General features: G+C 43.0%; 1 protein-coding gene across 1 annotated transcript in view; it reads right to left on the reverse strand.

Moving 5' to 3' along the window:
• LOC141110645 (cell adhesion molecule CEACAM1-like) overlaps positions 1–27,476 on the reverse strand; it is a 140,144-nt gene that overhangs the window by 39,088 nt on the left and 73,580 nt on the right. Inside the window, exon 6 of the mRNA XM_073602112.1 lies at positions 23,241–23,290. Coding sequence (XP_073458213.1) covers positions 23,241–23,290 — 50 coding nt within the window. The remainder of the gene's footprint in view (positions 1–23,240; positions 23,291–27,476) is intronic.

Genomic DNA, 27,476 nt, shown 5'->3' on the forward strand with positions numbered 1-27,476 from the left:
ATGAACAATGGCAAAATATTTTGGAACAAGTACAATCAGTATCAGTTTTACCGCAGCAAACTTTAACACTATTATACATAATCCATAGGGTATATATAACCCAGTTAAATTGTATTACTGGGGTAGACGAGATACATCTGACTGCATATGCTATGGAAATGTCCCAAATTATTTAGGTACTAGCAAAAAATAATTGATACTATTAACCGGGTATATCAAACACAGGTACAAAGGGACCCTAAAATAAGTTTAATGGGGTGCCAAGAAAAAGAAACATACATACCAACAATTAGGATAGCAACTAACAAGATGTTGTTTATTGCACGCAAGCTAATCGCATAAAAATGTATTTCCTCAAATGTGCCAATATATGAGGAATGGCGCTTACAGGTTAAAGGGGTTATAACCCTTGTGTTCCTATGCATTAAGGTGAAAAAAATTCTGACAGTGACCGCCCCCCCCCCCCCCCGACCCCTCGGCGGAGACGCGCTGTACCTCTCCGTCTGGGGTTCTCAGCTCTTGATTGGATAGATTGATAGCAGCGCAGCCATTGGCTCCCACTGCTGTCAATAAAATCCAACAACGCAGGCACTGGGGGGGGGGGGGGCGGGGCTGAGTCCAGCATTCTGCATCTATGGACGCAAATGCTGGACTCGGGAGTGCACCCGCAAGGTAACCCCTCGGGAGATCGCTTCTCCTAGGGAGTTACACGATGCGGGGAGGAGCTACCAGCGCCGCCGGGGAACCCCAAAAGTCGAGGATCAGGGCCACTCTGTGCAAAACTAACTGCACAGTGGAGGTAAGTATGATATGTTTGTTTTTGTTTTTTTTAAAAAAAACAAAGCTTTACAATCACTTAAATGACACTGTATTAAAAGAATGGCAGTTTTTTTCTCAATATGTATTTAGTTATTTTTGTTCCAAGTGCTGTAAACTAAAATTGGTGCTAATAAAAATAATGAATTGAAAAAAAACTAAGTGAAAATGTTGTTCTCCTTAGTTACCCAATAAATATAAAAAATAACAGCAATACACTGAATAGATGACTAACCAGCAAACCTCAACTCCTCCTCCCCATTTTATGACTGACCTGTTTTTCTTCAATTATTGCCAACTAAATAGAATTATCGGTTTAATAAAGTATGCTGCTATTTATGTAACTGGAGCTCAATTACAGAAAATTATTTCCTCTGTGTTGCAGTCTGGAAAAGCACTTAAAAGTGTACACAATGCCTCCAGGCTGCCATGCGGAAGTGCCAGATGGATGGCGCTAGTTTATACCAATAAAACGTTTTTTTTTGGATGGCGCTAGTTCCCTGAACAAGGAGCAGTTGTACTAATTGCTGCAACGTGGATCAACTTTGGTGCTTTCTACAACGTTTACATATATGTCTGCTCCCGGATCACATGAAGCTCAGCAAGGTAAAAAAAAATGAAAAATCCCATAGTGAAGCATGTGTAGGAAGATAAAATTCCTTTATTTAAAAACTATACTTACAAACATCCAATAAAATCAGGCATCAAAATATAATAGTCAAAATGGCCGCAGCTTGTAGCAAGCTTGCATCCTACATCAGGACCTGCCTAACGCATTTTCGCCTTCAAATAGATATCATCAGATCAGGCATTATTTACACCCGCTTGGCACAGTCTGGCCCCCCTAAAGTCTGTAGGACAATAGACTGGTCCCTTTAGAAAGTTTGGAGACCCCCGATATATGCATTAACCTGTTCAGATCCGCGCTATAGCCGAATGACGGCTACAGCGCGGATCTGCTTTGCCGGGAGGCCGTCTATTGATGGCCTCCCCTTTCAAAGCTGGCCACGCCCCCCTGAATCGGTCGCATGGCGTGCGCTGTGATCACCCGAGTCAATGAGACTCGGGTGATCACAGATCTGAGTAAGGGGCCGATTCCTGCCCCTTACCACGTGATCAGCTGTCAGCCAATGACAGCTGTTCACGTGATGTAAACAGAGGATCGGTAATCGTTTTTTTTTTTTCTGCTCAGGCTGACAGCGTGGGAAGAAAAAAAAACGATCACCGGCTTCTGTTTGCAGGGACATCAGCCCAGAAGAGGAAGAGCCTCTGTGCCCACCAGTACCGCCTGCCAATGCCAGTAATCAGTGCCACGAATCATTGCCCACAGTGCCCAAACAGTGCCCACCAATCAGTGCCCACAGTACATCAGTGCCACCTATCAGTGCCCACAAGTGCCACCTATCAATGCCCACCAGTGGTGCCAATCAGTACCTCATCATTGCCACCTCGCAGTGCTGCCTATCAGTGTCACCTACCAGTGCCGATCAGTGCCCATCACTGCCACTCATCATTGCCAGCTATCAGTGCCCTCCAGTGCCACCTATCAATGGTGCCCACCAATGCCAGCTATTAGTGCCCATCAGTGCTGCCTTATCAGTGCCCATCAGTGCAGCCTATCAGTGCCCATCAGTGTAGCCTCATCAGCGTACATCAATGAAGGAGAAAAATTACCTGTTTGCAAAATTTATTAACAAAATATAAAACGGTTCTGTATTTTTTTTGTTTAAATGGTCATTTTTAAATTTTTTTAAAAAAAGTTTAAAACCCAGAGGTGGTCAAATACCACCAAAAGAAAGCTCTATTTGTGGAAAAAAAAATGGTAAAAATGTCATTTGTGTACAGTGTTATATGACCGCGCAATTGTCGTTCAAAGAGTGACAGCGCTAAAAGCTGAAAATTGGTCCGGGCAGGAGAGGGGTTTGGGTGCCCAGTAAGCAAGTGGTTAAGGTCTTACTAGACATTCAGATTCAAACCAGAAGAACAATACAGAACACTATAATACACTCAGACACTCATGCAAAGGTGTTTTTTTTTCATTCAATTCTTTAGATTCATCCTACAGGTTTTCAGGAGTCTGGTAGTGCCCCCTTTATTAGCTATTTCAATTCATACAGATGCCGGGCCCTGGGTGGTTACAAAAAACTTTTCAACCGCTAAAATAACCAGCTACTGAGAAGCAGTGATGGGAGTAAGTCACACATGTGCAAGTCATAAGCAAGTCTCAAGTCTTAACCTTCAAGTCATAAGCAAGTCCCAAGTTACTGTGGCGAAAAGCAAGCAAGTCAAGTCGAGTCCCTGCCAGAAGTCAAGCAAGTCAAGTCAAGTCATTTATTTTGGTCAAGTCACAAATTAAGTCAAAATACTGATCTACCCCGAAGCCGGGACTCGGGGGGAGCTTTCTATTGTGGGGGGGGGGGGGGGTGTTTGGTGGCGTTTTTTGCCTAGGCCAAGACACAGAACTGGTGGTGCCAAGTCATTGCAAGTCATTGCAAGTCAAATAGCCCAAGTCAAAGTCAAGTCGCAAGTCATTAGTGACAAGTCAAAGTCAAGTCGAGTCATTTATTTAATTTTGTAAAGCAAGTCGCAAGTCCTCAAACAGGTGACTCGAGTCTGACTCGAGTCAAGTCATGTGACTCGAGTCCCCCACCTCTGCTGAGAAGTATGCCAAATAGTTGTTTTTTTTTCTTCTTGTGTGGCAACAAATTGGGGTAGGTCCTTTTCTGTTCCAGGATGACTGTGCCCCTGTGCACAAAGCCACCTTCATAAAGACATGGTTTGACCCCAACCCTATTGAACATCTTTGTGGTGAATTAGAATGCTGGTTCCAAGCCAGGTCAGTATTTATTCTCAGAGATTCTCTTTTAGCTGAACGGGCTCAAATTCCTCAAGACATGCCAAAACCTTGTGGAAAGTTTCCCTAGAAAAGTGGAGGCTGGTATAGTCATTGGGGCTTACAGTTTCATATTAATGCCATGGTTTTGTGATGGGATGTCCAACAAGCCGTCAAAGATGTCAAATATTCTGGTGTCCAATGGCAAAGTTAATGGAAAAGTTTACAATCATACATACAGATTTTTGCTACTTGGTGGAAATCATGTGACTACCAAAATTAGAGAAGTATATCCTGTGTTAAACTAGCAATATACCAGAAAATTTTTGTTAGAATTATTTTCATAATGTTTTGTTCCACTTTCATAGTAAAAATCCAAGAAGTGAGATGGCAATTTTTCCTTGAATGACCAAAATTCTAATGCCCTGTACACACGGTCGGACATTGATCGGACATTCCGACAACAAAATCCTAGGATTTTTTCTGACGGATGTTGGCTCAAACTTGTGTTGCATACACACGGTCACACAAAGTTGTCCGAAAATCCAATTGTTCTGAATGCGGTGACGTAAAACACGTACGTCTGGACTATAAACGGGGCAGTAGCCAATAGCTTTCATCTCTTAATTTATTCTGAGCATGCGTGGCACTTTTTGTGTCGGATTTGTGTACACACGGTCGGAATTTCCAACAACGGATTTTGTTGTCGGATAATTTTATAGCAAGCTCCCAAACTTTGTGTGTCGGAAATTCCTATGGAAAATGTGTGATGGAGCCCACACACGGTCAGAATTTCCGACAACAAGGTCCTATCACACATTTTCCATCGGAAAATCCGACCGTGTGTACAGGGCATGAGAATGAATGCGGGTTTCATTTGGGAAATTCCAAAAGTTCCTAATTTAAATGTTGAAAGCAAAACAACATTTGGAGGTACTTTCGAACAACATTTGCAAAGTCTCTGATGACATTAATGAATGTACTGTCTAGATTCTTCATATGAACAATCTACCAATGTATGGCCATCTTTAATGTATGCACATAACATTTGCAATGGTATACAATATATTTCAGCAAAATAATTGTGAATTAACTTTCTGTTCTCCAAATTTATATTTGAAGAATCCAAAGTGATCCTGCTATATTAGAGAAACAGGTTCAAAACCTATTATTCAGGAAAAAAAAAACCTTTGCTTGCAGTTTTATAAATAATCTCTTAACCAAGACGGCCACAAACAGTGTAACTGAATAAAAATAGCTTTGCTACTATGAAAGAATAAATGGGATTCAAGTTTCTGCATGCCTGATCTACTTTGCAGCCTAGAAACCAGCGGCTATGTACAGACTGCATTGAAAAGCCTTTTTAAAAAAATTGGCTGCATTTTAAGGTCACACTCCCAGAAACATCAATGACTTTGCACACACCACTTCCACTAATTGGTTTGCATGATTACAAAATATACAGCTTTCTTTGTTATTAAACTGTAACTGTTGTGTCATTGGGAATGACATATTCCTTACTGTAAAATAAAGAAGGCGTTTTTGAGGTCATAGTTGTATTACATGTATAAATAGACAGTGAAACCAGTTCAGTCTGTGAAGCTTAAAGTGTTTGTCAGGGCATACTAAAATACATATTTAGTACATCTCTACAATACATTCACATTTCCCAGGTATTACCCCACCTCTTTGCATTACTCACTCCTGACCCCTGTGCTATGAGGGTTACTACTGACTCCAGCACACTTTGCATTACTTACTCCTGACCCATGCAATCATTGCATTACTTACTCCTGACCCATGCAATCATTGCATTACTTACTCCTGATCCCTGCACTCTTTGCATTACTTGCTATGGTGGGTTACTTACTACTGACTCCAGCACTCTTTACATTGCTTACTCCTAAGGATGAGCTCCGGTGTGTTCGCACAGCCCACGTGCAGAGCCCGCCAGGAAGTCGGCACTGTGCTGCGCTAATCACAGTCAGTGAGACATTTACCCAAAGCGCAGCTGCAGAGATCGGGAAATGTCTCACTGCCTGTGATTAGCGCAGCACAGTGCTGACTTCCTGGAGGGCTCTGCACGTGGGGTGTGCGAACACGCCGGAGCTCATCCTTACTCCTGACCCCTGTGCTATGAGGGTTACTTACTACTGACTCCAGCACTCTTTAAATTACTAACTCCTGACCCAGGCTCTCTTTGCTTTACTTACTCCTGGGCCCTGCAATCTTTGCATTGCTTACTCCTGACTCCTGTGCTATGAGGGTTACTTAATACTGACTCCACCCCTCTTTGCATTACTTACTCCTGACCCCTGCACTCTTTGCATTACTTACTCCTAACCCCTGCACCCTTTGCATTGCTTAGCTTTGACCCCTGTGCTCTGAGGGTTACTTACTCCTGACCCCTGCGCTCTTTGTATCACTTATTCCTGACCCCTGTGCTCTGAGGGTTACTTACTCCTGACCCCTGCGCTCTTTGTATCACTTATTCCTGACCCCTGTGCTCTGAGGGTTACTTACTCCTGACCCCTGCGCTCTTTGTATCACTTATTCCTGACCCCTGTACTCTGAAGGCTACTTTCTCCAAGCAACTGCACTCTTTGCATTGCTGACTCCCAACCCCTGTGCTATGAGGGTTACTTACTCCTGACTCCAGCACTCTTTGCATTACATACTCCTGACCCCTGCACTCTTTGCATTACTTACTCCTGACTCCTGCACTCTTTGCATTACTTACTCCTGACCCCTGCACTCTTTGCATTACTTACTCCTGACCCCTGCACTCTTTACATTACATACTCCTGACCCCTGTACTCTGAGGGTTACTTACTCCTGACCAGTGCACTCTTTTGCATTACTTACACCTGACTCAAGCACTCTTTGTGTCACACACTACTGACCCCCGCTCAGGTTTTATTTACCTGCATCCTTTAAGCCCCTCCCACTTTTACCACAATTTGGACATATCCACAATTTATCATCATTTCTCTAATCATGGTTCACAAGGCATTTTGTTTTTATAACTTGAATGTCTGCCACTTGTTTCAGGAAGTTAAAAATAGTATGATTGCATAGGCGTGGCTACGCATTGGGGTGTGTTTTGTAAGTGTGGTTAAAAGTGAGCGTGATCAGTGGGATGTCCCCAGCTTTCTTTTAGAAAATCTGGCAACCTTATGTTAGGCTTATGTACACTGAAAGGAGATGTAAAGGCAGAAGTTTTTTTTTTTTTTTATCTTAATGCATTCTATGCCAGGAGCAGCCAAGAGGGACCCGAGAAGAGCCGAAAACTGTGTTGTCATTTTGGATAGAGAGGGGAAGAGAGTTTGCCCCTTACATAGTTGGTGAGGTTGAAAAAAGACACAAGTCCATCAAGTCCAACCGTTCTTCCTGTCCAGGGAAATGTTGCCAGCAGAAGTGGCTGGTAATACGTCTGAAAGCTGAACTTTAGGCCAATATAAAAGAAACAAACTAATGTAACTCTATTCAATACAATATCAATAATTATTATTTTTAATTACAAGTATCTGAATTTTAACTGTTATCAGTCACTTGCAGTACATCATCTCGGAGACTCGGAGAGGGAGAAGCAACACAAGGAATCCGTCAAATGTATTTCAAGGAAGAGACTGATAGAAGAGTGTAGACTGAGAAAAAGATGAGCTGCTTCTCCTTTCATTGTCTAGTCACAGGGTTGGGGAGGGACAAGACTTGCAATTTTGCTTAACTGCAGTAGAAAGAAAACAGGTCCCTGGCCCTGCCAGACAGAGTTGTGTTGTGTGCTAAGGCAGGAGTCTCCAAACTATAGCTGCGGCCAGATGTGGCCCCTGGGCGAGAGTCAGTGGCGTATCCTTAATATGCACAGATTGAGGATTCAGTTCAACAGAGGCTGCCAATGGTCTCTGCCACCCTTCGCCCCTGCAGTCTCCAGCACAGGTTCCCTACTGCTGCATTGTCATCATCACCATTGTTGGTTGTTGGGATCATTAGGTAGTTCCTTCCTGGTCCACCATAGTTACTGCTCTGCTGCTACAGTCTATAAGCCTTACAATGGTAAGGGGGGACTCTATTGGGGACCCTATTGTAAGGGGGGACTCTATTGGGGACCCTATTGTAAGGATGGACTCTATTGGGGACCCTATTGTTAGGGGGGACGCTATTGGGGACCCTATTGTAAGAGGGCACTCTAATGTGCACCTGATTCAAACAGAAACTCTGGGGATCTGCATTACATCCCTGATGTAAGGGGGGACTCTTATGTGCACCTAATTTAAATGGGAACTCTGATGGGGAACCTGATGTAAGAGGGGAGTTATTCATTTATAAAACTGATTTTTTTTTTCAGCCCATAAATATTTGTAAAATATATAATGTGGGCCTTGTACTAAAAAGTTTGTAGACCCCTGTGTTAGGGATGGGTAAATCTCAGGACTGGATAGACAGAAATGCACATGCTTTGGCAGAAAAATATCCTATATTTGTATGTCATGTGTGTATTTAACTGGTTGCCTGGAGTTCAGCTTAAAATAAAAAAAATACAAATAAAAAAATATCTGATGGAGTTAGGCTTTAAAGCAACATACCTGCATATAAGCCAAAACAGATTGTCCTTTTACATGAACTTTAAAAGTCAATGTTTTCCTGCATTTGACATGTAATGGAAACATATGTCAAACTCAGGTCAGCAAATTACTGTTGATTCCGTGGCTGCATTTGATCTGCTTTGTGTTGCGTTACTTTTTTTTACATTGCATGTACAGTGGAACCTTGGATTACGAGCATAATCTGTTCCAGGAGAATACTTGCAATCCAAAGCACTCGCATATCAAAGCGAGTTTCCCCATAGAAGTCAATGGAAATGAAGATAATTCATTCCACGTTGACTTTTATGGCATGCAATACCGCATGTGGCCAGAGGTGGGGGGGGGGCGCCGGAGAGACTTGGAAATACTCGTAGACCGCTCGGCTGCACTCGGAAAGGCTTGGAAACACTCGGGAACTGAGTATTTCCGAGTATTTCCGAACGGTTCCAAACGGCTCCAAGTGTCACCGGCGCCTTCGCACCTCTGGCCAAATGCGGTACTGCACCCTGCAGAGGCTTGAATCCTGTTCGTGTTGCGAGACAACACTCGCAAACCAAGTCAGGATTTTTAAAAAAGAATTGCTTGTATTGCAAAACGCTTGTTAACCGTATGCAACCTTTGCTTGCCATTCTTCATTTGAACACATGAAGCAGCTTTAGTAAAAAAAACGGTTGCGTTTGAGCAGAATGCCCATCATTATGAGCCCATATTCGCATGTTCAATAGGCACTGCAAACAGGGAAAATCAGAGCGTATACTTTAACAGATCAGTTGAAGCTGAACTCTGTACACAAAAAGGTTTCATTAAAATGCATTCCCCAATAGCCACAAAGAATATAAATCTACTTTGTGTGACCAAATGCCTTTACAAACTCAGATCTGATCTTGTAAAATTAGCAGTGACATCATCACTCTGCTGTACATATACTGTGCAGAAAGCAGAGCTGTGGGAGGAACTCAGCAGGCTCCACCCACTACAAGGCTGCCTGTAACTACAGGAGGGGGTGGAGCCAAGACCAGTAACCCTGCACAGGATAGACAGCAGCGGTGACTGGTCTTTATTACAGGTGGCTCCTGCACAGGGGCAAAGTTTCACACTGGATTACTGCATAGATCTGGAAACAATGCACAAAGTACATCACAATTCAAGCAACAAAATGGCTCTTCTTTTGGCTTTAAGGCTTTAAGTTCAGCTTTAAGGGATTACAATTGTCGGGAGAGCCTGCAAATTTTCCTTTGATCTTGAGCCTGTTTAGTAGCGTAAATACACCCCGCATTATCTAAACTGATATTTTGTTAGCTTTCTAAGTTTCAATAACCTTTCAGTATTATTAATGAATTTATTTTTAGTACATAGAGAAGTAGTTCAATGAATGAGACTAAAACTACCTTTTTGTGGCTAACAAAGGGTTCCTTTTTCTCACCTCTTGGATTATTTTTGTATACAGTATATGATGGCACTAGTTCATATAATGATAATACACCTAATAATAATGATATGCACCGACCTGGTTCACACAAAATAATTGGTGGTTTTCAAATTTGCAAACTTTAAACTGAAATGAAACTTCCTCTTCTGTTACCAGTGGAAGTCTGCAATACATCGATGTGTCCTAATACTGTATTAGTGCAACGTTCTCCCTGTTGTGACACTTCAAAATCATGCAGCTTGTTTAAATGCGGTGTAGTACCGCATTTGGCCAGAGGTGCGGGGGCGCTGGGGACACTCGGAACGGTTCGGAGCTGTTTGGAAATACTCGGAAAGCCTCTGAAACATTCGGGAACAGAATATTTCCAAGTGTTTCCAATGTTTCCGATGCTTTCCGAGCTGTCCCCAAGTATTTCCGAGTCTCACCGGCGCCCCCCTCACCTCTGGCCACATGCGGTATTGCATGTAATAGAAGTCAATGCGGAACAAATTAACTTTGTTTCCATTGACTTCTATGGGGAATCTCGCTTTGATATGCGAGTGATTTGGGTTACAACCTTTTTCCTGGAACGGATTATGCTCCTAATCCAAGGTTCTACTGTATTTATATTTAATCCCATCAATTTACCTTCCTCTTCAATCCAGTGGTCTTTACTGCACAGTCCTGACAGTCAGCTAAAATGGTCCTATAAATAAGCTGTACTGTGCTGGACCACCACAGGCTGCCATGAGTACGGCTTGCCCAAAAGAATGTATGAGAACACAGCACACGTGTACTAAGAGGTTTTCCCAGTGGGAATTTTTTCCAAGGGAAGGCTAAACAAGCGACAGATTGAAAATCGTTGGGTCAAGGAGGAAGATAAAGTAGGCCATAGATTATGCGATTTTCTTTCCTGGCAAAAAATGCATGCTAAAAATTCAACATGCTGGTTGTACCAAAGTTGATCGATGGATCGACTTGGGTCTCTGCTGAACTGGCCAAGATTCGATCCATCTATGGCTGGCTTAAGCATTTGAGCTGGTGGACTGCAATCAGGGTGGTGGGAGGAATTGATCCAAGGACAATTGCACCAAAGGTACAGTTGCACTTTTAAGAGATATTGGGGTTTATGTATTAAAGGCAAATAGACTGTGCACGTTGCAAAGAGCAGTTGCTCCAGAGCTTAGAAAATGAGCAAAAGCTCTGCTGACTTCCATCATCCAATCATGTGCAAACAAAAAATGCATTTTTTTTTAATTGTCCTTACATGCAATTGGATATTCTTTGCAAAGTGAACCTTTACCTCATTTACTAAGCTCGGGAGCAACTGCACAGTCTATTTGCCTTTAGTATATGAACCCCACTGTCAGTAGTGTATTTAGGTTTTGTGCTGCCCCAGGCCTGACTAAACACGTGCACCGCCCCAATTTAAATATGACCCACCCCTTCCTGTCAAGGCCACACCCCTTGGTGTTTAAGACCTGCCCTGAAATTTTCGAAAGGGGACACTAGTTCTAAGGGCCTGGGGGGGGGGGGATGGATTCCCTTAATTTGCATAGATTTCCTCTCACTTCCTGTTTCGCTATGGGGCAGGAAGTGAAGGGAAATCTCTGCAATGGGAAAGGGATGGTAAAAAATAAACTGAAAGGGGCTATAACCCTCCCTTACTCTATCCAAAATGAAAAAAAAAAGTGTTGCCTATAGTTCTACTTTAAGCACAAATTTCTGATAATTTTTTGGAGAAGACTATGAAGATATAACCATGCCAATGGTGCAGCAGAAAACATAGCACAGTGAGGAAGGTTTGTGGTCCAGGATGATAGGAGAGTCAAAATTAGAAGCGGCGCCCCCACCCCCCCAGTTGCGAAATGCCAGCCGCCCATATACCGCAAGCAGTGCGGCCGCTTTATGGGGGCGCTAGACTAATTTGCCTCTCAGCCCAGTCCACCTCATAAGACTGGCACTACACTAATAGTGTAGCGCAAGCCGGCAGGAACTCTTTCTGTGCTGCTCCCCTGCAAAGTGCTGCCCTAGGCCTGGGCCTTGTCAGCCTAGGCCAGGATACAGCGTTGCCCACTGTAACTTACTTTGTCTGGATTGGCAAGGAGGCAGTGTCGCTTTAAGCACAGCTTTACCTTTGGTACAATTGTCCCTTAATCACTTCTCGTCAATCCATGCAACCCTGTTCCAACACTACTTACCCCTGCAACCAGCTTCCAACACTGCTAACCGCTGAACCCCCTCCAACCCTCTGCCAACACTGCCCATCTCTGTACCCTCTGCAACCCTCTTCCAACACTGTTCACCTCTACGCCCCTCTTTTAATAATGCTCATTGCTGCAACCTTCTTCCAACAATGTTTACCTGCGCAACCCTTATGCAACACTGCTTACCCCTGCCCTCCTCTTCCAGCACTTCTAGTTGCAACCTCTAAAGCCTGCATCCCTTGTCCCCCATTGCTCAAAGCTAACTTGATGTGTTAGAGACATAAGGCAGGACTCCCACTCCTACATGCGGAGATACAAGGGGCTGTGGGCAGCGATAGAGGTGGAGCCAAATGATGTGACTTTTATCCATAACAACCCACAACTTGTAGGCTAGGAAATTGCAGGAAGGGCAGAAATGCCTGGTATTATGGCTGCTGGGTGTGGGGGGGGGGGGTGTGACAGACAGCCATTATCCCACAGTTCCTGGGCCTGGGAGACAATTAATAAAACTGGGAGGAGATCAAGGATGCCATCTTTGAAATGGGACAAAACCTGAGACACTTTTTCATCCATGTATAGTCTACTAAAATCAGGAACTGTCCCGTGATGCTGCAGGCATCTGGTCAGCCTATTGAAAGGCTAATTTACTCCAGATGAAAATATAAAAACAGCAGTTAACATTGAAAACACACTATGTACACAGCTGTGGACTTATGATGAAACAAAACTGAGCTGCAACAAAACATGTCCCAGAGATTTTGGTCTGTCGTCGTCATTTGTTACACAATGAAAAATGAGGAACAAGACTGTGCAATTAATGGCAGGCAGCCATCAATAGGTTTTGCAATATTTGGTGAACTCTGAAAGCTGTGGGCCCTCTCCAGAACATTGGTGACATGACACTAATGCTGTGTACACACGACCGGACTTTCAACGGACTGAATCACGTCGGACTTTTCGACTGACATCCGTCTAATCGGACTTGTCTACACACAATCACAACAAAGTCCGTCGGATTCGACCATGATGACGTACAACAGGACTAGAATAAGGAAGTTCATAGCCAGTAGCCAATAGCTGCCCTAGCGTCGTTTTTCGCCCGTCGGACAAGCATACAGACGAGTGGATTTTTCGACCGGACTTGAGTCCATCGGAAAGATTTGAAACATGTTCTATTTCTAAAGTCCGTCACGTTTTTCGACAGAAAAGGTCCACTGCAGGTCCGATGAAGCCCACACCTGGTCGAATTGTCCGACGGATTTGTTCCGTCGGACAAGTTTGGTCGAAAAGTCCGGCCGTGTGTACACGGCATAAAACTTCCTTCCAACTAGAGAAAAAATATTACAACCGGGGGGAAATGCCGTTCTACACAAATAACACCAATAACTAATGACCATTTTACTGCTGGTTTATCAGGCTTGACAAATGTTGAGGTCATTCAAAACCCTGATCTGAAGGAAGCTGAACTATTGGCATAAAGCTGTTTGCTTCCTGTTTGATATATGGAGGGAAATCCCATTTAAATGAATGTGATATGTTTCTACTGTCCAAAACTATCTCATGAACAATAAAAATGAAAACAACTCTAAGGACTATTTATGTCCATATTGGCCACCTCACACACACAATCAAAATAGCACCCGTGCCTTTGGGTAGATTGTGCATATTCATGGTGTTTCCATATCTAACTACCAAATGTTGGCAAAAATCCCAAATTTTGTTTTTGTGTGTAAGTATCTACTCAGCATTTCACTGGTATTTTTTTTTTTCAGCAGTCAATGGCCAATAAAGTTTTGTTAGTCTTTTGACACATGTTTGGGTGGTCAGCTAAACATTATTTACTTGTCAGGCTTTGGTAGTTGTTGGTTTACTCATTAGTCTTTAATACCTAAGACCTACAAATCAAAATCTTTGCATTTAAAAATCTCTCTTCCCCGTTCTGTCCATTTGCCATTAGGAGGAAGTCTCACTTTAGTCATGTGACCCTCTTGTAGGACCCCTCATTCTGGGGACAGGGTTAGCCTTTACTTCACTTTACTTCTAGTTCCCCACTAGAGGTTCCTGTGCAGTGCAAACATAGGTGTGTGCACCCTAAAGCACAAACACACATGCTTTTCTCTGCAGCCTCAGCTGCACGGGGCAGTGAATGGGAAAGGCTCTGTGCTGAGCGACTTCCTGTTCATTCACAAACTGAACCATAGTAAACACAGTTTTCCGTTATGAATGAACACAGTGAGTGTGTTCATTTAGAAAAGTAAGGGACCAGTAAATTACATATTTACTAGCCCCTTCCCAAACTGAATCATCCCCCGCAGCAGGTGGGAGAAGAGGCGGGAATCCAGCAGCACTGTGGGCTGGGGTGGGGGGCAATACAGGGGAAAGCCCAGATACTAGGGGGAATATGCACCACACGCATAGCTCCCAACCGTCCCCAATTTGGAGAAATGTCCCTCTGTCCTCCTCATTTGTCCATCATTTTGGTCTGATCTATATAGTTGTATATAAAATGCACTTTTTCTCTTTCAAAAAAAGTGTTTACCAGGGCTACACCTTTCATCCAAATTTGAAATTGCTGCATTTGTAAATGTTAAAAGCCAATATAAAGGAATAGTAGTGGTATAAAAAAAAGCACTTGTGGGTTGAATTAACCTTTTTTTGGTTATTTCTCCTTTAAGTGGGTGTGGCAGGGGGAGTGTCCTATGCCTACATACGTTTGCTAGTAGGTGTCCCTCATTCCCATCTCAAAATGTTGGGAGGTATGACTGCACGTAGTGATTAGAGTGTGCCCAGGCACACCTGGCACACCCCCCTGTGCACACCTATGAATGCAAAGATAAGTAGCGAGGGGGGTGAAGCTTAAGGGTAGTTTGTAGTATGTGAAACAGCAAAGATAACAGTAATTAGTTGAGAATGCTGTGCTGACCTGTGGACAGCAGACCTCTGTTGGATCCTTGGGTCCTGTTCCTGCTAGAAATGTGAATCGCGTTTATGGGATTCCCCTTCAGTGGAATGCCTCCTATGTTACCCATAGTAGGTAGCCAGAAAGCTCGAGGACTCTACAGTATTACAGAGAATCCTGGAGTGGGCATAGTACTGTACAGAACCAACCATGCCATGAAGAAATGCACTGTTGCAAGTTATGTTGTCTTAAACTGTTGATGCCTGTTGGACAAGCAAATAACAGTTACATCAAGAAGCAGATTGAGCCCCATCATTCCAGTGGCCTATACCTGAGATACAAGAAGCAAGTGTGTCTGGCTTGGGTAGGGGACTGGTGGAGACTGGAAGAGATGTTGGTGTACCCTGTAGTGGTGATGGGTCTCCTGTATGGATTATGTGCCAGGAAAACCTGTAACGGTATATTTCATCTGGGCAGGTGTTTCCAGACTCCGACAAACCCAGCCCTGAACCACTATACTGGGGCCCCAGACAACTTTGTTGTAAAGTATTTGTGTGGATCGTCAGACATTTTCTGAGTGCTGTGTCTTGTTGTATATGGATCTACAGATCAAGCCAGTGGAGGTGTCCAGTGACGTCAGTTAATGAAGAGATCATCATCTGCTGCTGCTTATGCTGGCCGGCTGCCATCGGTCAATCGGAGGGGGAAGTCACAGTACTCCATCGGTGGTTCCCTGATTTCATATAAGTGCTGTCTGACCTCCCTGAGAAGGGGGGGTCGCAGGCTTTCTGGTAAGCCTTTTATCTCATGCACACAGGCTGTTAAAAAAACGTTATGAAAACGCCAGTATCTTTGCAGTGATTTTTTTTTTACTTTTTTTAGCGTTTTTCAGCGTTTTTGCAATAGCGTTTTTGAGCGTTTTTGAGCGTTTTTCCGCGTTAGCGTTTTTGAGCGTTTTTTTTTTTTCACATTTTTTTTTTTTTTCAATGGATCAAAAACGCTAAAAAACGTTGGTGAATGACGTTTTTGAGCGTTTTTCAGCGTTAGAGCGTTTTTACAGCTGAAAAACGTCTCTCAGAACCCACTGGTCCTGGGTTTTTTTTACAGCTTAAAAACGCCTATGCCACTTGCAGCTCAAAAACGCCTAGGTGGGCATGAAGCCATAGACTAACATAGACAGGCCTTTTTAAGCTGCAAAAAAAGCTCAAAAAAGCAGCTGTAAAAACGTCCGTGTGCATGAGGACTAAAGAGGTGATGGGTATCATGGTGTCAACCAGCTAATCGATGTTCCATGCTGCACCTGAAGTCACTTATTTTGGATATTAGCCACTTAAGAACTTTGTTTGCACTCATATTGCACTTTTTTTAGCGTTTGCTGCGTTTAATTTTTTTCCTATATGCTTTTTTGTCTATTATATATTGCACAGGATTGCCCATGTGGACATTTTAACTTCTTGGATCACATATGGAATTTATTTCTTTAGCACTATAATGTGCGTTTGTGTTTGCAATTTTTTTGTTTACTCCCTTTTTTGTATTTAATCGCATATGAATTGCATATTTGCTTATTTCTAATTACTGTATTGCACATTATTACGTATTATGAGTATTACATTGCACTTTTGGGTAATGATTTTTGTCTGCACTGTTTATTTGATATGGGATATCTGTATTCCTTACACTAACCCAGCGCTGCATTTTTGTTATTTTTTTAAAGACTTTGTGTAGTCCCCTTACCAAAGGCCTTCTGGATATGAACTGTATGGCCTGGTACATGTTATTTTTTTTTTTTTTCAATCCAACAGCCCGAATGAAAAAAACAGAGGCGGTCACTGTACTAACCAATACAACAATATCCCCACCATGCTATCATGTATTGAGAAGGGGGCTACCGCCCCCCGCCAAAACACACTGGTCAGCGCTCGCATCCATTGGCTGCAAGCGCTGATCGGATGCTGGTTTTCCAGTATACACAATTGAAAGAAGTCGGTCATGAAATCGGCTTCTGTCAGACAAGGAACTGCTACACACGGGCCAAATGTCGGCCGTTTTCTACTCTACCTGCTGATTTTGGCCTGCGTGTATGGGGCTCAAGTGAGAGCTCAGGAAAAGTTTCCAATCTCCCAGGCCGATAATAATCATGTAAACTCCTAGTTCAGGAATTGACTTATCAACTGTTGGTGCTACACTCTGGCTAAAGTACTTTAAATTTACTGTGACTTTCCTGACCTGTATGATTATTCTGGGTCAGTGATTGGGAAAGTACAGAAGCCAAAGGGTCAGGTTAATAACCAAGCAAATAGATACAGGGAGCTGTCAGTGCCGAGCTTCTAAAGATACTCTCTCTTGATAGGTGCACAGCGATTTAATAGAATGAAAGATTTTAATAATCCATGAGAAGCTCTGAATATACTCCGCTCTACAATTATTGCCCCCTGTTGTATTTGTTTAACTAAGCTACTTACAGTGTTTTTTAAAATTTACATAAGAAAGCATTGACAGACTGTTTTATAGGAGTATACTTCCTTATACAAATTTTTGCACTGGCATTTAGTACATCTAAAGTAAGGTGTGCATACTTGCTTCGTAACTAAAAGTCAACTTAGTTATAATATATATAACTCTAATGCCGCGTACACACAAGCGGACTTTGCGGAAGACCGGAGTCTGTCGGATAATTCGATCGTGTGTGAGCTCCAGCTGACTTTTTTTTCCCAAAAGTTCGACGGACCTAGAAATGAAACATGTTTCAAATCTATCTGACCGACTCGAGTCCGGTCGAAAAGTCCGCTCTTCTGTATGCTAGTCCGACGAACAAAAACCGACGCTAGGGCAGCTATTGGCTATCAACTTCCTTGTTTTAGTCCAGTCGTACGTCATCACGTACGAATCTGTCTGACTTTGGTTGATCGTGTGTAGGCAAGTCTGTTCATTCAGAAAGTCCGTCGAAAAGTCCGCCCGTGTGTACGCGGCATAACATTCTCCAAACGTGAAAATAACATTTCACATTTAGTAGCAATTTCAGACCTATCCCTTAAAAATTGTACTCTGAGACCCCCAGACTTTACAACAAGGTAAATACACAAACTCCATTTGCACTACTCAGTATATACCATTTCGTCAGTAGACAATACAGCAACCCTCATACAGTAAAAAAAAAAAGATACACACAAACATTGAGAAGTAAGACACTCTTGTGCACTGTGGTGTATTGGACACGTTACTGCAAGGCTTTAGCGAGTTGCCATGCCATTGATTTTTCTTTTCAGTTCAGATAAACATGCACTGCAATGCACCACAACACACAGTGCCATGTGCTGTAGTGCGCTGTGTCCGAAATAATACTACAGGTCTGTTTTTTGGTCCATTTAATATGTACATTAACCACTTAAGGACCGAGCCTCTTTTTGAGATGTGGTGTTTATAAGTTAAAAACAGGATTTTATGCTATAAAATTACTTAGAACCCCCAAACATTATCCTTTTTTTTTCTAACACCCTAGAGAATAAAATGGCGGTTGTTGCAATACTTTCTGTCACACCATATTTGCGCAGCGGTCTTACAAGCGCACTTTTTTGGGAAAAAAATACACTTTTTTGAATTAAAAAAATAGGACAACAGTAAAGTTAGCCCAATTTTTTTTTTATATTGTGAAAGATAATGTTATGCCGAGTAAATTGATACCTAACATGTCACGTTTCAAAATTGCGCCCAACAAACTTTTACCCTTAAAAATCTCCATAGGTGACGTTTAAAAAATTCTACAGGTTGCATGTTTTGAGTTACAGAGGAGGTCTAGAGCTAGAATTATTACTCTCACTCTACCAATCACGGTGATACCTCACATGTGTGGTTTGAGCACAGTTTTCATATGCGGGCGCTACTCACGTATGCGTCCGCTTCTACACGAGAGCTCGGCGGGACGGGGCGCGTTTAAAATTTTTTTCTTATTTATTTTACTTTTTATTTTTACACTTTAAAAAAAATTCAAAAATTGTCACTTTTATTCCTATTACAAGGAATGTAAACATCCCTTGTAATAGAAAAAAAGCATGACAGGACCTCTTAAATATGAGATCTGGGGTCAAAAAAAAAAAATTGTCATTTAAAAATAAAATAAAAAAAACGGCCCCTTAAGAGCTATGGGCGGAAGTGACATTTTGACGTCGCTTCCGCCCTGCAATGTTATGGAGACGGGTGGGGGCCATCTTCCCCTCACTTGTCTCCATACCAAGCAAGGGTAAAGCTCCAATTGCCTCCACCGCTGCTGACGGCTCCGGTAAGCGGCGGAGAGCAATGGAGCGAGGCAGGAGGGGGTGGACCTCTCCCATCGCAGATAAAAGTGATTTTGCGGCGAATCCACCACAGAGACCACTCTTATCGGAAAGCAGACGACCGGCTGAAGAAGAGGATACCAGGGTTATGGCAGCTAGCTGCTGCCATAACAACGATATTCCTCTTCAAACTTCAGACGTATATTGCCGTGTGGCGGTCCATAAGTGGTTAACACAATGCACAGGAAGGTCAAAGTGTGAATGCACCCTAAGGCTGAACTCCAGGAAAAATAATAAAATAAAAGCGAATAGCAAGCTAATGCAGAATTTTCCCCTGCAGTACTTTTCCTGTGCCACTAGATATCCTTAATCAGATTGTTAGCATTGTTCAACCTGCTTCTTCTTCTGGACTGGACCCCAGTTTGTGATTGGACAGTGAAAGGAGAAGCAGCACACTGATGAGCTCATCTCTCTTGCACTATGGTTTTTTTTTCCTATAAGCATGCTTCTTTCTAGCACTTTAACTGGCTGGCTCCTTGCACTGCTCCTTCTTCCTCTCACACCCCTGTCCTGCCTCTACAGGGACTGCAAAGACTGATATAAGGTCAGGTACTTATACTGCTTGCATTTTAAAATAGATGTAATAATGTATTCATAATTACAGAGTTGCATACATACAGTCAGTGAAGTGTCTACCCTCTGGTGATAGACAGAGATGAAACAAATCCTCCTACATAAGTTGTACCTGTTTATCTGCAGTGTTCTCTTCTTTACACCTTTTTAACCACTTGCCTACCAGGCACTAACACCCCCTTCCTGCCCAGGCCATTTTTCAGGTTTCAGCGCTGTCACACTTTGAATGACAATTGCACGGTCATGCTTTTGGTGGTGTTTAATCATTGCTGGGTTTTTTGTTTTTTTTTACTTTTTTACAAAAAAAAAAAAAAAAAAGATCAAAAATTTTGAAAAAAATATGTTTACTTAGTTACAAAATTTACTGACAAAAAAAGTAATGTTTCACCTTCACTGATGTGTGCTGATGAGGCAGCACCGATGGGCACTGATAGGCTGAACTGGTGGGCATAGATGAGGTGGCACTTATGGACACTGATGAGGAGACACTAATATGCCGCACTTATAGGTGGAACTGATGAGCACTGATAGGCGGCACTGATGGGCACCGTTAGGTGGCACTGATGGGCAATAATAGGCGGCAGTGGCGGGCATTGATAGGCGGCACTGGTGGGCACGGATAGGTGGTACATACGGGCACTGATGGGTGGCACTGATGGGCATTGATGGACAGCAGTGATGGGCAGCACTGATTGCCAGCACTGACTGGCATGGTTAATGGGCACTGATTGGTGGCACTTGTGGGCAGTGGTGGGCACTGATTGCTGCCACTGGTGGGCACTGTATGCTGGCATTGGTGGGCACTGTATTGTGACACTATATTTCTTTATTGTAATCAGGGCACTGATGATCATGTCCCTGTGAGGAGATGCCGCTGATCGGCTCTCCTCTCCTCACACTCTGTCAGTATAAGGCGAGGAGAGCCGATTACCGGCACTTCCTTGTTTACATGTGACCGGCTGTGATTGGCTGTGACTTTACACAGATCGGGGTCGCGCCGTGTCCTAGCAACACGGTGCGGCTGGGCGCCCCCATGGGTGCGCGAGAGCGGGCGTTCTGGGACGCGGTCATATGATGACGTCCCCGAACAAGAGCTGCACGGCCCCGCCGTCATTTGACAGTGGGCGGGCAGCAAGCAGTTAAACTGCTGAATTTATAAAGCTTGTCTGAGAGTTCAGGGGAAAAAAAGGGGGTGGAGAGCTGAAATTACACTCTGCAGAGCTCAGGTAAGGAGAGGGGATTGGAGGGAAGGGACATACAACTCTTCACTCAGCTCACAGGAACAGAGCTGAGGCTGTCAATCTGCTGGAGCTCCCTCCCCTGTCACCATTTTTCTCTTGGAGTCAAGAATACTTGTCAGAAGTGATTCATGCTGATAGCAGAGGAATGACGCAGCAGACAGAAATGACAAATAGGTGCTCTTAATTTAGACAGATTTACACTATAGAGGGATATGCTTTGTTCATATTTCATGTCTGAGGTTTACAACCACTTAAACCACTTGCCAACTGCATAACATCGTTATACGGCGGCAAGGTGGCTCTCCTGTGCCAGATCACATACCTAGCACGTGATCCAGCAGGGGCTGTCAGCAGGCCCCTTCTGCTGCGATAGAGCTCTGCTTTGTGTACATAGGCAGAGCTGTGTTCTGTCGTCCTCCTTGAAGAACAGCAGATGCTGGTGGACATCCATAGGCTGGCATCCGCTGTTCGGCAAGGAGGACAACAGAACACAGCTCTTCCTATGTACACAAAGCAGAGCTCTGTCCTGTCAGCGGGGATGCGATGGATTTTTTTCCCCAGCAAAGCAGGGAATAAATTCCAGCACATCTCTTTAGTAAAAGTACCTCACAATAAACACAAAAACACAGGCAAAGCACACATTTAACCCTTTGATTGCCCCAGATGTTTAACCCCTTCCCAGCCAGTGTCATTAGTACAGTTACAGTGCATGTTTTTAGCACTGATCACTGTATTAGTGTCACTGGTTCCCACAAAGTGTCTTTTAGTGTCAGATTGTCCGCCACAATATCGCAGTCACACTATTAATCGCTGATTGCCGACATTACCAGTATATAAAAAAAAAAATCATATATATTATATATACACACACACACACATACACACAGTATCTCACAAAAGTGAGTACACCCCTCATATTTTTGTAAATATTTTATTTTATTTTTCATGTGACAACACTGAAGAAATGACACTTTGCTACAATGTAAAGTAGTGAGTGTACAGCTTGTATAACAGTGTAAATTTGATGTCCTCTCAAGATAACTCAACACACAGCCATTAATGTCTAAACCACTGGCAACAAAAGTGAGTGGTGTGAGGGGTGTACTCACTTTTGTGAGATACTGTATATACATACACACACCATGTTTGTAGACTCTATAAACAATCCATATATACACTTATTGGGATTTTTTAACCAAAAATATGTAGCAGAATACATGTTGGCCTAAATTAATGAAGACATTTTATTTTTTTTAATATTTTTATAGGACATGTTTTATAGCAGACAGTAATGCATTTTTTTTTTTTTTTTACATTTCGGCATTATTTATAGTGCAAAATATAAACAATGCAGAGGTGATCAAATAGCACTAAAAGAAAGCTCTATTTGTGGGGAAAAAAAGAACATATGTTTCATTTATGTACAGTGTCGCATGATAGCGCAATTGTCAGTTAAAGTAACGCAGTGCCGTATGGCAAAAAAAATGGCCTGGTCAGGAAGAGGGGTAAACCTTCTGGTGGTCAAGTGGTTAAAACAGCCATCTACAGTTACTGTTCGGCCAACAATTTTCCCCCCAAACCCTTTGATTTTTCAGGGAAAGTTTGTCAAGCCAGGTGGTGCAGATAATTTTACCCATAGCCTGAACTTTGGTGGATTCAGCAGGAATCAGGTGAAAGTCAAGTCAGCTTTCGTTCCCTGAGTCATTGGAGGTGTGCCTAAGCTTTCCCCACATCACAGGTCACCTTATACAGAGCCATGTGGAAAGCCTAGAAATATGTCCCTAATCTTGTGTTGATCAACTGATCTGGATGAGCGCTTTCTTTTTTTATTCACTATGTAAGGGGGCTAAAACCTGTGCGGCCCTTGATTCAGGTATTGTACCCAAATAACAACTGGTGTCACTGCCACCATGCAATGCTAGCAACTTTTATTTAAAAGAGGCTACATGTAGGGTTTACATTTTCCTAGACAGAGCATAAATGGAACCAGATGCAGCCCTGAATGTTACCTGAATATCCATTCCCAGTTCCTCATTTCAATCATAATAGGTCAATGGTGGAGCACATACATAACTTTATAATAAGCACACAGTGGGCGAAGTGGTAGGTGTGGAGCCCCCAATGACACATTGTTAATTCACAGAGATTCTGTCACTTCCCTAGAAATGTGTTACACTATCCTCCCCAACAGACCTACGCAAAGCCACAACTTCTTGTTTTGTGAAGAGGAACTTGGCTTCTTTGTGATATGCAACCATATTCTCTGGAAAATTGTGATGGATGGATGGATGGATGGATGGATGGATGGATGGATAGATAGATCGATAGATAGATAGATAGATTTACCATTTCCTGAGCTCTTCATTTTGATTGTTGAATTCTTGTCTCTCAAAAGCCTGAAATGAGAAGAAGAATTTTAGTTGACACTAAACTACATAAATACATTTGGGCTGCTTGGAGACAAACTCAGAAAGAACACATAAACTCCATACATCAGGGGTGATCAATGCTTTGATCTCCCTGGGCCACATTGGAAGAAGAGGAATTGTCTTGGGCCACACATAAAAAACACTAATGCCCCGTACACATGATCGGATTTTCCGACAACAATTGTTGGATGTGAGGTTGTTGGTGCAAAGTCCGACCATGTGTATGCTGCATCGAACATTTGTTTTCGGACTTAACGCCAACAAATGTTGGCTAGCAGGTTCTCAAATTTTCCGCCAACAAAACTTTGTTGTCGGAATTTTCGATCGTGTGTACACAAGTCCGACGCACAAAAGTTCACACATGCTTAGAATCAAGCAGAAGGAGCCGCACTGGCTATTGAACTTACTTTTGCTCGGCTCGTCGTACGTCTTGTACGCGTAGCGCTGGTAGATTTTCAATCTACTGCTTATAGGTAAATTTAGTGGGTTATCCGTTCATACATAGTCAAGTTGGAACAGTGGCAAATCTGACTGAGTTGCATGTAGTTTCACACTGTGCCTGTGGGTGTCGTTGTCACCATGGGTCGGTGTTGGAAAGGCAACATGTTGAAGTGTATGAGTGCTCCTCTGTCCCGGAGATAACTCGGTGGAGATGGTCTTCCGAGTTGCATTCTGGGAGAGGGTATTTATGGGACAGACGCCATGTTTTAGGGTTCGCTTTCGTTCCACCTGCTGGCCCTCCTGGCTGACAGGTATGTGCTAGGAATACTACCGCTAGGTCCTCCGACCAGGAGGCCCACGTTGCTGCAGCGTGTGAGTGGGCCCAGAAGCCTGTCCGAGGCCTACCACAGCGGCAGAGGAATGGTCCTGGGCTGTCTGTCCTACGGGAAGAAGCTGGACAACTGAGAAGATCCCAGGGGAGGACCTGTCATGGAAGGATCATGCAGAGTGCTGGTCTGGAGAGGGGCCTGGTGACTCGGTTGGAGGATGTATCCTGAAGTAATCTTACTGCATAGTACTGCCGGGTCGGCTTAAAGGTTCTAGTGCTGTGTTTGCTATCCATCGTAAACCTTTACATCCTGTGGCAGAGGATCGTATGGGTTTTGTTCTATTCGTCTGTGGCAGAGACTTTTGTTAGTGCTGCGTACTGGCTGCTAGGTTAGTGAGAGAAACCTATCCAGGCGGGCAAAGATTCAACTCTAAGAGGAAAGTACATTCACCTACAAGATTCCAATTCCTAATAATACACTAAGAAAAGGTATTTGAACTTCCCTGCAACTCTTCTTCTACCTCTTTCCTGCTACTTCCTACAGTTACGTTTATTAAAGCATTGGAAAAGATACTCAAGTGTCTGGTGCCTACATTGTCTGGTATTAAACTCAACGGACCCTAGACCCGGTTCTGGTGAAATAGAGGTAACGAAGGTGACGGTAACAGCGCGCTTTAAACCAGCAGCTCCACTGAGAGTTATTGCTACATACATCACCACGTTCCCACATTCGTAATCGTTGGCCAACATTTGTGTGATCGTGTGTATGGAAGACAAGTTGGAGCCAACAACCTTTGAACAAAAATCCACGGTTTTGTTGTCGGAAAGTCCGATCGTGTGTACGGGGCATAACAATAATGCCCTGTACACACGATCAGATTTTCCGACAACTAAACCTTGGATTTTTTTCAGCAAGGATGTTGGCTCAAACTTGTCTTGAATACACATGGTCACACAAATGTTGTCGGAAATTCCAAACGTCGAGAACGCGGTGACATACAAGACGTACGACGAGCCGAGAAAAATGAAGTTCAATAGGCAGTGCGGCTCTTCTGCTTGATTCTGAGCATGCGTGAACTTTTGTGCATCAGACTTGTGTACACACAATTGGACTTTCCAACAACAAATTTTGTTGTCAGAAAATCTGAGAACCTGCTCTCAAACATTTGTTGGCGGAAAGTCCGACAGCAAATGTTCTATGCAGCATACACATGGTCGGACTTTTCGACAACAAGCTCACATCCAACATTTGTTGTCGGAAAGTCCAATCGTGTGTACAGGGCATAAGGGTAGCCGATGAGCAGAAAAAGTTGGCCAGGTCACAAGTTAACGATCACTGATACAGATAATTACTATATCTGAGTAATAAAACTTCATTTGTTTGTATTTTTTTTTTATAAAGGTAAACAAGCACAACATAAATCTAGTGGTTGGATGGATGTGGTAGCAATTATCAATAAAATTCTCAAGGTGCTCATCAGATATTTTGGTTCTAATCTTGCCCTCCATCTGCTTCATCCTTGAAAATAGTTATTGCCCAAAAATGATGACATGAATAAGGTGTGATTGTGAAGAGAGGGAGATTTTTCTTTGGAAAGATAACTTTGGAAACCCAACTGGAAACCCAACTGAGCCCTCTCCTCCAGTGTCCCAGCTTGCTTATCCTTATGCCAGACCCTCTAACTCTAACAAGATCCATTTACATCCATCCAGTTACAAAAAATGCTCCACTCCTGAATGTCTGTCAATGAACACTTACAGTGTGCTCAGGAAACTGAGACTAAGAGAAATATGTAGGCAACCATTGCTGACCTCATGAAAAAGCTACTTGCCTGAGGCCTGGCTCACACCTATGTGTTTTTTGGTGTTTTTTTTTGCTGAAACGCACTACAGTTCATTTAACATGGTTTCCTATGGGACACATTCAGATCTATGCCTTTTTTCAGCCACTGTGTTTTTGGAAAGGGTCAGGGACTTTTTTAAATGCAAAATGGTGCATTTTTTTGCTTTTTTTTTTGGTTCAATGGACTTCAATGGAGAAGCTGCAGAAAAGCATATAGTGTGTTTTCTCCCACAATTTTACCGCAGTTTTGATGCATTTGTGTTTTTTTAAGGCTCTATTCACGCCCGAGCGTATCAATTCACTGGCGTTTTTCGGGCATTTTTTTAAGCATTTTGTAACTTTTTTTAAAGCGTTTTTTAAGCTTTTTTACAAGCGTTTTACAGCTTCGGGCATTCTTGTTTAGCCAATAGAAAGCACTAGGGGGAGGTGAGGTAGAGGAAATTAGGGGTAGACATATACAACTCGGATTGGTCGCAAAATGATTGACCGATTCAAATTATGTGTGAAGAATAGCTTAAACCCGATGAGTCATTAGCTGTCAGCGGCCTTCCCCACTGATAGCTGAATGTAAAAAAAAAAATAAATAAAAAAGAATACATACCAATCCATACCAGGCCTTGCGGGTCTGGTATAGATTTTAAGGGGAACCCCACTCCAACTTTTTTTTTATAAATGGCATGGCGTCCCCCCAAAATCTTTACCAGACCCTTTATCCGAGCATGCAGCCAGGCAGGCCAGGAAAGGGGGAAACGAGTGAGTGCTCCCCCTCCTGGACTATACCAAGCTACATACCCTCCACATGGGGGCAGTGCTTTGGAGCAGGGGGGGGGCTCTGCTGCATGAAATGTCACACAGAGGAGCAGGCATTCGGTGGGAGCCTTCCTCATGGGCAGAGCTTTTTTTTCTTTTTTTGGGTCCGGTGGTGCGGTGGGTGGCGTGATTGACTATCTACATCTGGGGACATTATTAAAAAATAAAAAAACAAAGGACTCATCAAAAATGGATTTTGGAGGGGACCCCAGGTCGGTTTTTTTTTTCTTCTTTACATTTTGGCATGGAGTTCCCCTTAAAATCCATATGAGACCCGAAGGACCTGATATGGATTTGGGGGGGGGGGGGGGGACCACACTGTTTTTTTCTGACTTTTCTTTTGCCAGCACTTTTTTTTTACATTCAGCTAAGGACAGCTACTTCAGTTAAGGACGCAGAGACTAGCTTCCCTGACCACTGCTGAACAACCAGCTATTCTACACAAAAAAAATAATTCTGTTCTTCACATGTCTAATTAGGGGTGGAAAGCTGCTGTTTGAGCAGAAAACTAATAACAAAATGCTTGTACAGTAAAACGCTCAAGTCACATGTTTTCAGGCATTTCTATTGAAGCCTATGGATCCAAAAACGATTGTAATCTGTCATAAAAGAAGCTCATGTACTTTTTTGATTGACGTTTTGCTTTAGGCAACAGAATGCTCATATGTGAAAAAGGGCTATTGAAATGAATGGGATTTGGCTTGTTGAGCGTTTTAGAGCTACAAGCTTCA

The sequence above is a fragment of the Aquarana catesbeiana genome, linkage group LG10 (assembly GCF_042186555.1).
Source record: "Aquarana catesbeiana isolate 2022-GZ linkage group LG10, ASM4218655v1, whole genome shotgun sequence".
Taxonomy (NCBI): Eukaryota; Metazoa; Chordata; class Amphibia; order Anura; family Ranidae; genus Aquarana; species Aquarana catesbeiana.